Source organism: Cavia porcellus, unplaced genomic scaffold, assembly GCF_034190915.1.
Source record: "Cavia porcellus strain 051 isolate PalLab524CR breed Dunkin Hartley unplaced genomic scaffold, mCavPor4.1 scaffold_24, whole genome shotgun sequence".
NCBI lineage: Eukaryota > Metazoa > Chordata > Mammalia > Rodentia > Caviidae > Cavia > Cavia porcellus.
Genome location: NW_026947507.1, coordinates 39,820,318 through 39,832,615, shown reverse-complemented (window position 1 = coordinate 39,832,615; position 12,298 = coordinate 39,820,318). Strand labels below are relative to the sequence as shown.

The window sequence follows — 12,298 nt, the reverse complement described above, 5'->3', positions numbered from 1 at the left end:
TTGGCCGAGGCCCAGATCAAGGGTCCCTTGATTTGCACCGAAGGTGGACAAAATTGATCTCTTCCTGGGCCATGGTTCAAGACCAGCGGATCCAACAAGCAACACAAACAAACCACAAAGCAAATCATACAATTTTAATTCAACCACAAGTCAAATAGAAAGAAGGTAAAAGAATGTTCTACACAAGCACACAAGAAAGGAAAGGAATGATGAGAAAGGGAGAAGGAGAGAGAAGGGGGCAAGGGTAAAGTAAAGGAGGAAAGAGAAAAGAGGGCAGAAAGGAAGCAGAGTGTGGTCCAGAGTTCTGTTTTGGCTTCTTGCTCTGACACCTGCTTTGATTAAAAAAAAAAAAAAAAAAAAACAATAAAACCCAAAAAACCCCAAAACACAGGAGTGCAGCACCCTGTGCCCTGGTCCCTAATTAGCTTGTTCCTGGACTGCGTCACAGATCCTCTCTCTAGATAGTTGTCAGTCCAGACGAAACTCACATTAAATAAATTCCAATATACACTGTACAAGAAGGCCAGCATGGCCCTCATTCACCAGCTCGTGGCCCCAAATAGAGCCCCTTCCTGGCCCCTCTGTGCATCTGGGGACTCTTGAGGGCTGAAGAGGAAGGAGAAGGGATAGTTTGGCTCCCAGACGGGCTCACCTGTCCATGCATGGAGCCCTCTCAGCTGCTAGGGGCATCACTGTGAGCCCAGCGAGGTGCCCCAGAACCCAGCACGCAGGCTGGGGTGGAAGGGAGTGGCCAGCAGCAGCGCCCCTTCTGAACCAGCGGCATCACCACCTCAGTGTCCGTACCCAGAGTCCTTTCATCTGGCTGCAGCCTGAGCAGCATGGTGGGGGCGAGGTGGGGAGGGGGTCGTGCAGAGCGAGGGGGAAGGACTCCCCTCTGTCCTCCCCGAGAAGACCATGGGACCGAAGGCCAGGCAGGGGAGGTGCAGGACGGGTGAGGGTGGAGACACAGGTGGGTGGCTCCCGCCCTCTGTCACTCTGCTGGCGGGTGGGCCAGATTGGCCAGAACCTTGGCTTGGTCCACAGCGTCCAGCAGGTTCTTGGCATCCACCGCCAGGGTGTGGGAGGCCGTGAGCATCTGTCGCTTGCATTCCTCGCTCAGGGAGGTTACTGCATTCTGCTGGGCCAGCCGCATCTTGTTGATGAGCTCTGCCAGGTCTTTGTTAAGCAGTTTCTGGGTTCCCTCAATCTGTGGATAGAACGGCCCGTGGAGGGTGAGAAAGGGTGTTGACCAAGGCCGGAGGATTCAGACCTGGGTTGGGCAAATCCGTCCCTGGGTCCAGGATCCAATGGACACGGTGGACACCCCAGCCAGCTGACCTTGACCCTGTCCCTCAGGACGCCCTTCGCACAAGAATTCTGATGCTGGCAGATGTTCAAGAGAAGACTGAGGCCATGCTCAAGGGCACTGGCCCATGTTTTAGCTTTGATTGTAAACCTGGAGGTCAGGGACGGCATTTCCTTCACTGCCACATCCCCAGATGAGCACATAAAGTGCCCGAGTATTTGTCAAAGGCAATGAGAGGACTGAATGTCCATCCTGAGGGCACACAGCTCTCCCATCGGATCTGAACCAGGAAAGTCACCCTGAAAGCTGTCCAGGTCCTGGGGGCAGCTCAGTGCCATCAGAGGTGACCCCTGTCCAGCGGAGCCCTCTGTGGGTTGTTGCTGCCACCCAGAGGGAGGCCTGGGAATGTCCCAGACATGCTTGCTCTGTCCTACCTGGAGCAGCTACAAAGGAGTGAGGGGGGAGGCACAGGAATGGATAAGCCACATGGCTGACCACCAGAAGACAGTGGACTGAAGGGCCTTGTAGGAGGGAGGTTGATGACTGACTTCCAGATGGACAATTGCAAATGTCCGGCAGCAGCAGGTGGGTTCCCTGTGGCTGCGATAAGGGACTCACAAAGTCAAGGTGCTGGCAAAGGCATGCTGCTTGCTGAGGACTATCTTCCCCTGCCTTTCTCACCCCAAAGAGGCGGCACCTTCCTGGGCCCATGGTCCTCCCAGTAGCAACATCACTCCAGCCTTGGCGGCATCTATCCTCCCACCCGTGTCTGACTCTGACCTCCTGCCACCCCCTTTACCCACTCCAGCACAATCTCCCCATCTGAAGTCCCTTAACTTTATCACACCACCAAGTGCCCACTGCCGGCAAGGTTACATGAGCACCGGCCCTGGGGCCCAGGATGTGGACAGTTGTGGAGACCACGAGTCTGCCTGTCACCTGTCAGCTGCTCCATCTCACAGAACACCAGGAGTCCCATGGGGACTCGATCCTGTGCTGTTTGCTGCTGCAGTGATATATTCATTCCCGATCAGTGCAGATGCGCTGAGATAAAGGCCAGTAAGAGGGGAAGGGGAAGGGGAAGGTGTCTGCCTGCTGTGCATGTCAATTTCGCCTTCATTATCCGAGACCTGAATAATCCGAGACCTGAATAGGGAATTTGCCCTGGGTGCTGGCCAGGCCGAGCGCCACCTACTGGGGACTCAGCAGGCAGAAAGGCTGCTGCCCAGAAGGCCCCAGGGAGGCCCTGTGGGAGACACAGGGGAGGGTGCAGGGGAGAAGCAACACATGTGGCACTATCTGTCTGGGCACTGGACACTCACCTCTGTCCTCGAAGATGATGGCAGGGAGGGCAAGAGGTCGTCCACACTCCCGATGAGCTTCCGCAGGGTCAGCCCCACGTTCTGGGCAGAGGAGAGGACAAGGAAGCCGTTAGCTCTTGCATTAACTGAGGACTTTCTCACTGAGCTGCATCCCCAGCCCTTCTTCGTTTCTTTTGAGACAGAGTCTTGTGAAATCATTAAATCCTCCCAGCAGGGCTAGAGTTTGTGATCCTCCTGCCTCAGCCTATCAAAGTGCCAGGATTCAAAGCTTGTACAACCATGTGCAGCTTGCCTCTTGCTTTGAGAACGCCTCTGTGCCCCTGGGGTGGTAGATGCCCTCTGAGGCCGCTCAGACCTAAATTCCCATTAATCACTTCGTACCCCTGGGGCCTGCCAGGCTGGCCAAGGTGGAGGCGCAGCCCCTTCCATCAGGGCTGGGGTTCACAGCTGTCTCCCCGAGCCTGCCCTCACCTTCACCACCACCACGTAGCCCTCAGGGGGCAGCTGGGACAGCTCGTCCTTGAGGTCCAGCACGGCCCGCACCAGCTCCATGACATTGAAGTACACCTGGTCGTCAGTCCGGTCCAGGTTGGCTGTGGGCTGGATGGACTGCAGGAGGGAAGGGAACAGCCATGATGGGAGGAGGGGGAGGGATGGAGGAAGGGGCCCTCCTGTCCCCAGGACTACAGCAGTGTGTTTTCTTCTAGTTTGAGGAGCAGGAAATTGAGTCATGACTAACCCTGGGGCCTGTAGCAAAGCCCTTCCCTTCTCTGGGATGGTCAAAAACAGTGAATGCTGACATTTAAGAACCTTATTGCAAAGATTAAGATGTGTTACATACATGTATCAGCTCCCCACAGTAAATGTGATCATTATGACTTCAAATATGTACTAACAATTTTAAAAGTTTTATTACAGTACCAGACAAATTGCCAATTATGAGGGGATAGGCACATTCAAGGCCTGGTGGGTATGGAGAGTATTTTCAGGGAGAATTCAGGATGATGTGCTTTTACTGTAATAATTTTGTGTGTGTGTGGGTGTGTGTTTTTTGTCTTTTTCATTTTTTATCGGTACCAGGGATCGAACTCACGACTGCCTGCTTGCAAGGCAGGCGCTTACGCCGCTGAGCTAAATCCCCAGCCCCTTGTAATAATTTTTTAATTGAAGCCCTCCCCATGGCTGTTGAGCACCCTTTGTGGACAAATGTTTATGGCAATTTCTGTCAGATAAACACAGGGAAGTAGCCCCATCCACCTCAGTCATGGATCTGGTGCCCTGTCACTTCTGCCTCTTCCCCCAAGTCGAAATGACTGTGAAAGGGAAATGTTTGGAAGCAATTGGGGAAGGTGAGTCAGGCACAGCTCAAGACCCCATGAAAGAGGACGTCCAGAGCTGCTCCAGGAAGTGGCAAGCCCGCTGGGATAAGGCTTCAAAGTGACGTGAGCATTCTGCGGGGCTCATGGCAGTGCACCTTTTCCTGTGACAGATTTAAATCTAAACATTCACAGTACATTGATTGTGCTGTGTCTAATGAGGACACTGAACTGAATGATTGCTAGGTGCCTATGGCGTTTTTGGGGCCCATGGTCCCCAGGCTTGTGGAACATCACCCCTCAACCGAGCGTGTTCTGAGCTCTGGAGGAGCCAACACATACCTGTGTGCACAGCCGCGGTGGCTTCTGTGGGGGCCCGGTGAACTCCGCTGCAACAAGGGGGACAGGGAGTGAGTGGGGGTCTCAGCACCCTTGGCCTCTCCCTACTGATGGCCAAGTGGCCCCTCTCCTCCACCACCAGGAGACTCTGGGAACATCAGACCCCAATCCCAGCAAGATGGCAGGAAAACTAACACCCCAGGCTCTGGGGACTTCCTGTGGGCACAAGCACTGCTGTCCACTATGTGGGAAGAAACCACAGTGATGGCAGAGATGGGGTGAGTGTGGGGTGTCCCAGCCCAACTATGCTTCCTTCCTCAGGGATGTAGGGCCTGAGGAGCTGCCACACTGTGCCGTCCACGAAAAAGGGCCCTCCTACTCTGAGGCCAGCAGGGGTCTGCAGAGCCCCTGCCCAGCGCCAGCATGGCCCACACGCTCCCTCAGGGGAGGATTCACTAATGGTTCATGGGCTCCAGAGAGTGAGATCATAGCAGAACCAAGCAGAGACCCACACAAGGCTGCAGAGTGGCTGGGGAGGTGAGCGAGGGGCAGGAGGCAGAGCACCTGGCTCTACTTGGTCCCTTGCCACCAAAAAGCTCTGCCACACAGGGCAGCTTGCTGAGACTTCCTGGGTCTTAATAAGAAGGGACCTCAGAGTGAGCCTGCCTGGACTCACAGCTGCTCCGTGCCTCCATTCCGCCCCCTGTGCTTGTCCATCGTGCTGTCGGATAGGAAATGAGTCAGTACTTGCACCTGGCCTAGGTTGTCTGTGGCTGTGGTCTATCACCGTCACCATCACCCTTAGCCTCAGCTCTTTCCTCCCCGCCCTCAGCTCAGGCTGTGTCTAGGAGGATGAGAAGGAACCAGGGCAGCAGGGGGAGCTAGTTACGCACCGCACCCCCCCCACCCCAGCCTCCGCCAGGGAGCCCTGACAGAGAGGGCAAGTGGGAGACAGAAAGGGGGACAGTGTCACCGTCACCTGCTCCTCCTCATAAACCAGGTGGGAGAGGTGTGGGATAGAGGCTTGGGGATGGAGTCAGAGAAAGACAGGAAGGGTACCCCGATGACAGGGAGCTCAGGGCACTGTACTGCGAAGCCAGCACACTCTGCACGCTCGGATTAAAGCGAGGCAGGTGCTCCCTCAAACTGCAGAGGCATTGCATGAGCAGGGGTCAAGGCAGATACTGGGCAGAAACTCCCCAGGGAGGGGCGGAAACACTCACTGTAGCCGGCCTCCTTCTCCGGGGTCTGCAAGGAAGTGGAGGAAGAGAAGGATCACTTCTGGGAACCACCCCCTTCCTGTTTCCAGGCCCCCCACCCCACCCCGTGTGTTTAGAGATCACAGCTACGGGGAGCGAAAACCAGCTCTCTAGGGCATCAGCACAAAGGGCCAGGTCGGACTCCCAACATGAGCAGCAGCAGAGGGGGTGGGCACAGGGGCAGGGGTGGGTGGGTGTGAAGGGGTCCCAGGGTGAGTGCGGCCCCGTGGTCTCTCCCACTGACTTACCAAAGGGGACTTGTCATTCATGTACACCATGGGGTCCTGTGGAGGAGACCAAAGAAAGGCTTAGAGTTTCAAGCCCAAGTCCCAAGAACACACAGCCAGCACTGGCCCGAGTCAGTGTGGAGGACACCTCGGGGCCACGCCAGGGACTCGGCGAGGTGCGCCACTCACCAAGGACTTCTCCTCCTGCCGCAGCCACTGGTAGTCCTCCACCATCTGCTTCTGCTGCTTGTCGAGCAGCTGCCGCATCTTCAACTTTTCGGCTTCCCACAACTGCTGGGCCTCTTCCCGGCTGCTCGGTCGGATGAAGTCCTCCTCCTGAGGCCAGCGGGGAGACAGACAGGCACGGTGAGTCCCATCCTCACTCGGCAGAGGGGAGATGGGGGTGGCCAAAGCCTTGGCCTTGCAGTTTGATCTTAGACCCTCAGTGACACAGGGAGACTCATGGAGCCAGGTGTCATCAGTGTCACCCTCACATGGGTGCCTGGGTTGCAATTGGCTGCAAAACCCCAGCCAGCCCTCTGGAAGCTTGTGTCTGCCAGAGTGCCATGGCGGTGGGGCTGGAAGCTTGGAGGGCAGCGCAGCCGCTTCCAGCTCCACGGCATGGCAGAGCCGGAGGAGGAGAAGGAAGAAGAGGAAGAGGAAGAGGAGGAGGAGGAGGAAGAAGAAGAAGAGGAACAGCGGGCACCCATTGACTGGGCCTTTCTGTTAAAACACGCTCTGTGTTACGATGACTGGTTGGGGTTATTCCACCAAGGCTTAGAAGAAACACATGTGCTGAGGTAGGATGAAGAATCATATTTAAATAAGTAGAACTCTGCAGATAGAAGATCACTGCTTCCTCTCCCTGATTTTACTAAATCCAACCTGGTTTTTGCTCACCTGTGGGGCACTGGGCGTATTTTCAGCCGCTACATAGAAGATGGGGAAGTTTGTCTACTTCCCTCAACTTCCAGGGCTCAGGTGCTTCATTCTCTGCTCAGTCCCTCCAGATTATTTTGCTTTCCCTCCCTGCTGCATCAGATCGCCTAGGCCTCTAGGACTGATGCAGAAAGAATGTTACTGTGTCCTTCTGATTCTGCAAAGTCCAGGGGTGGGTGACTTTTGCCAGTGACAAGCCCCTTCTATGACACGAAAGCCAGCAGGTCCCGGGTTACTGCTATGGCTCGAATGTGGCTTTCAAAGTTCCTCTGTTGGAAATTTAATCTCCTAGGCAACAACACTGAGAGGTGGAACCTTCGATGGCAACTAGGCCAGGAGGGCCCTGCCTTTGTGAATGAATGAGAGGAGGGTCCTGATAAACCATGACCGTGCTCCTTCCCTCTCTCAAAAGATGCCTTCTGCTATGTGGACACAGCAAGAACGGCCTGAGCAGATGTGGCCCCAAACCTGGGACTTCCCAGACTCTGCAGCTGCAGCCATTTCTGTTGGTTGTAAATTGACTTGTGCTGCAGATGCAAACTAAGACCACTCCTTTCCTTTGGGTTGGCCAGTTTACGTAGAAACCATTTGAAGAAATACTAAAATTGGCCTATACTTTTGCAAGCCTTCTTCATGCCAAGCCTCTTTAGAGTTTCCCCACTGAAGCCTACAGAATACACTTAAATATTATAACACACCTGAAAGACAGTTATATTGGGATGCTTTTCCAGGATTTTGTTTAGTTTCAATTACCAACTTCAATTTCTAAAAATATTTTTCTCTACAAAATAGGTTTCTTGCTGAAATATTCTTTGTTGTTCATTAATCTATTCAGTAACTACATATTAAGAAACTAATAGGCATAGGGTTTAAGATACACGGTAGGGCTGGGGATATAGCTCAGAGGCTGAGTACTTGTCTAGCATGCACGAGGGCCTGGGTTTCATCCTCAGCACCAGGAGAAAAACATAAAACATGCAATATTAGTGGGGCTAAGTAAACAGGTTCAGCGAGGGTTTGGGAGCCTGATGATCCTTTACTTCAGGGACATTTCTTGTACACTGTAGGTTGCTTAACAGCAATCCTGATCTCCACCCACTAGATGGCTCTAGAACTTTGCCAATTGTACCAAAAGGCCTCTAAACATGCCAAATGTCCTCTAGGAAGTCAAAGCATCTCAGTTGAGAACCACTGAGCTAAGCCTTAAAAAAAAGTACAAACAATTTATAATCATGCGATTATTGAACAAAAAGTAAAGATTTATTTCATAGGGACAGATCGCTAAGGGTTGGAGATGGTTTGTGCTGGGAGCTGAGTTCCTTAGCATGGTAGTGGGGGAACCTGTAAGGAGTGGACTTTAGGGAAGGGTGATGAGCTACTAGGGGGGTCACACTCATGGGTGGATTAATGCTGCTCATGGGAAGGGGCCAGGTCTGATAGGAGCGACTAATTCCTGAGAGGACGCTGCTAGAGCAACAATGAGCCTGGTCTCTCCCTGGAATCTCACTTCCTGTTTTGTTAGGAGGTTTCACATAAGCCCAACCATGCTGTGGTGTGGGCAGAAGGTCCCCCTTCCCACCAGATGAGCAGAAGTTGGGATATAGGCCGAATTTTTTTCCTGTGTGAAGTACCCAGCCTCAGGCATTGTGCTACTGCAACACAAAATCAACTAAGACACTGTTGCTCCAAAATGAGGAAATGCTAAGGCTATAAAAATCCTCCCGGTTAAATGTCAGTGCCTGAAAACAACAGCGTGGCTGCCCCAAGCTGTTGTCAAATAGTGACAAACAGGAACTAAGAGTCTGGAACTCTACATATGGAATTCAGAATTTCCAGGTGTAAGCAAAACATATAAACTGAGGAAGATTAAGGTAAATACAGGGAGGACAAGTGACTATTTACTTTTATAAGTGCTCAGAGCTTTCTACCACTTGCACACATTTTATGCCCCAGGCCTGCTCTTACCAAATATTTTAACAAATTGGAAGATTTACTTTGCTGCCTTCCAATTATGTGATAGAACCGATGGAGGTGATGTGTACTGCATACACTTCCACATGGCTTCTGGAAGGTACGAATGGGATGAGGCTCAGGGATGGGGAAAAGAGACAGCACTTGGTGGGGAGGGGGACATTTCCAGTATGTCCACTGTGTCCATGGGTGATGTGTTGGTAGTCCTGGAAGTAAACACTTCAAATTTCTATTTCTAATAAATTAAGGAAACAACTGATGGAGACATGGGAGCTTTTTAAACTTTGGATCTCTCTAGGCTGGTATGGCTGAATGCACTCAAAGTATTCACAGGCCTTGGGGACTTACACTTCTTATCAGGAATCAGGTACTTGGTTTTTAGATGACATCCACATGCTGAGACACACAGCTTCCCTCCTGTGCGTCCAGCCCAGGCTTCCAGTCACAATCCCACCTCCATGCATACCCTTCCTTATCCTGGCCAGACAGGTAAACATGTCCCCCACTTGCCCTGTGGATTTTCATCACATAATCTTGACTCCCATCTATATGCCTCTGCCTCTTCCACCCTCCCTATTCCAGCTTCATCTTGTCTTAACTTTCCCCATCCTTCAAGGCCTGGCTGGGGAAAACTGAAGCTGGCAGGAGATACTCTGCCTTCTGAAATCCCACTCACTGGCCCCCGTAAAATTCTGGTGGATATTCCAAGCAAGTGTGCACCTGGCTTGTTCCTTCCGGCTGAATGGAAGCTCCGTGAAGGCAAAACTGTCTCACACCTTCAGCACCCAGGACAGCGACCCTAGTAACTGCATTTTCTTATCCAACTGTGAGCTCTGGAAAGGGAGACTGCAGCCACCATGATTGTGGCATCCCACAGCCTCCCAGAGGAGCCAGGTCATAGAGTCAGGCAGGAGAAAAAGAAATTTTTCCATCTTGGAATGTTTGTTAAATGCTTTCAAATGCTTTGCAGGGAGGCTATTATACCTCTTTAGCTTCCCACCTGGAAGAGACTTTCTCAGTATTTCTGATCTATATTGTAAAATGGAGCTCATAGTTTTAGTCTTTTTTATTTATTTAAAGAAATACTCATTATGTTCTTTTAGGTGGATTTTCCTTTTGGCAATTATTTTTAAACCTCTGACACAAAAGGTCTTTTTTCCTCCTGCAGTCTATCTTTATGGAGTGAAGCAAAATCCACACAGGCAAGCAGGGCTTAGAGAAAGGCAATTCTGCCCTTCAAATGTGCAAAACAGCTTCTCTCTAAGGGAGCACATCCTAAAGTAAGGCCCACTAAGATTTAATTAATTATGAATAAAGAATCAAGGGCAGGAGCGTAGAGGAACTGAACACAGCCTAATTTATAGTACGCTTCCATCTGCAGTTTTAGTATTGTAAGTATATACAAAGATGGAAATTGGTTAAATTAACGTACCCAGAGAAAAATGATGTAGGCTGGGGAAAATTTATTTCACAACGGATCTTGCTACTTGGAATTCTAAGTTATCACGCTCATTTAAAATTTTACTAAATTAAGAATAACAGCACAGAAGTACATCAACATACTTGCCTACATTTTCCAAATCTGTCATCATAAACCTGTATATTTTTTTGGCCCCAAACAATTTTAAGTCATTTATTCTGAGCCTGAACTACCATGCATTTTTTAAAAAGTTAAAGCTAAAACAAGAAGGGCTCCTGTCTGTTTTGTAACTTGATTTGCAAAACAATATAGGGACTGTTCATGGCAACTGACCATGAAAGGTCAATAGAATTAAAGGAGATGGCCGGTGGTGAGTGGGCATCTGCTTATAATCAAGGGTGATTTTTTCACATTCAACCTGACAATCAGCAGCCAGTCCATGAGGCACTCAGTCTCAGCAGTCACTGGTGACAAAGCGGCTTCTGGGAGGTGGCTGAGCCCTCATGTACCCAGCTCAGCAGGCTGTGTGCACACTGACCCCTAAGCTCCTTCCCAGCCAGTAGTACCTTTTACAGAAGCAACTGGAGAAGCAGCCACCAGAAATCTTTCCTCTGGTGGAGGACAGCTTTAGCAACCAAAGCAATCAAGCGGGAAGGCAGAGGGGTTGGAGCTCCGAGATCTTTCATTCTGTAGCACCACTAGGTTCGGCTGTGCTCTGCCTATGAGCTCCACACCACTGTGGACCACCCTACCCCTGGGACTCAAGAAATAGAGACAGCTTTACATGGTTCTCCACCACACTGGCAAGGACAAGGGCAGGTCTGGTCAAGCTGGTATCCTCAGGAGCACAGCCTGGCTCGACCCAGGCCCTGATGTGTTTTCAAAAATGTGTGCTGTTCCAGAGACCCCTGGCAGCCTCACTGGCACACAGAAGCATGGAGGATGCTTCCTGAGGCCAAGGGCATGGGGGACCCCGTGTCCCAGGCCACCTCCCTCTATCAGCCTCCTCAGTCCGCACTGGGACCCAGCATGCAGAGCCTTCTTACCCGCATGCTGTGGCGCTTGAAGACATTGTGCCGGTGGAGAGGTGGGGTGTGCAGCGAGTTTACGGGAGATGGATACTCCATAGGGCTGGTGAGCGTAGGAGAGCTGGCACACAGACCCTCAGGGACCTATTTAGGAGAAGCAGAGAAGCACAAGGCACAGAGACGAGGCAAGAGGGTAGACAATTCACTGCTACAAACATGAGCACAAAGAAACAGTGCGTGAGTATATTGAGGAACTTGGATTCCTCTCCTAGAGCTCATCAAGAATGTGGTGTGGCATTTCCCTGGCCGTATTGGAGAGACATGGTGCAGGAATGTGGCCTTTCATTCATCTACCACTGCTCCCCTTGGATGCTGTGCACACATGGTTTACTCCATGGGCCATGGACCCATGGAGAACAGCATTTGTTCTTGGAACCCACTGTCATGACTTCAAAGTTGTGTTCCAAACTGACAGATCTGATTGGCTCACAGATAAGTATGGATTTGCACAGTTCCTCAGTATCCCAGGGGGAATGTTCCAGGACCCTGTGCAGATGTCCTGTGCAGATCAGCAGATGTCCAGGTCCCTTGTAGAAAGTGGTATAAAGTTACACATAGCCTATGTGCCTCTTCCAGTATACTTCAATGCATCTCTGGATTACTTAAGGTGCCTAGTTCAGGGCAATGCTGTGTAAACAGATATTATTTAGAGAAAAATGACAAGGAAAATTCTGTATATGTTCAATGCCAATGCAGCCTTTTGTTTTGTTTTGTTGAATATTTTTCATTCCTGGTTGTTTGAAACCACAGATGTAGAACCCACAGATTTGGAGAACCATCTTCGTGTGTGTGTGTGTGTGTGTGTGTGTGTGTACACATGCAATTATTTTAATTTTAAAAAAATTCTGTTTTAGATGTTTCCTTTCTAAGGCCATGCTAGGTTTTAAAGACAATGTTTCTGCCTTCAGATTCGAGGTGCTTTCTCGCCACAGAGAAGATGTATCTGCTAGCTCTTGCTGCATTTATTGTGGCCTGGACATTTCCTTGGGAAGATAAAAGTGATTGTAGGGTGTAATCTTTTGCAAAGAGCATTTTGCAGACTGACATTGTTTCTGTTGATTGAAATGCTCCTTTTTTTTTTTTTTTTTGTACTGGGAATTGAACTCATGAC

The 12,298-nt window shown here is 50.8% G+C and overlaps 1 protein-coding gene across 7 annotated transcripts in view; it reads right to left on the bottom strand.

Annotated features, from left to right (window-relative positions):
- Positions 1-119: 119 nt before the first annotated feature.
- The window catches only part of Ptk2b (protein tyrosine kinase 2 beta), a 105,328-nt gene continuing 93,149 nt past the window's right edge, over positions 120-12,298 (bottom strand). For 6 of the 7 annotated variants that reach the window (XM_003479370.5, XM_013143440.3, XM_013143438.3 and 3 more), the window contains 8 exons: positions 11,146-11,271; positions 5,959-6,105; positions 5,791-5,826; positions 5,507-5,531; positions 4,287-4,333; positions 3,100-3,237; positions 2,629-2,709; positions 120-1,207 (listed from right to left, as the gene is read on the bottom strand). In XM_003479370.5, the coding sequence (XP_003479418.1) occupies positions 992-1,207; positions 2,629-2,709; positions 3,100-3,237; positions 4,287-4,333; positions 5,507-5,531; positions 5,791-5,826; positions 5,959-6,105; positions 11,146-11,271 (816 nt within the window). In that variant the 3' untranslated portion in view covers positions 120-991. The remainder of the gene's footprint in view (positions 1,208-2,628; positions 2,710-3,099; positions 3,238-4,286; positions 4,334-5,506; positions 5,532-5,790; positions 5,827-5,958; positions 6,106-11,145; positions 11,272-12,298) is intronic. The other variant, XM_023561409.2, reaches the window with a different exon arrangement.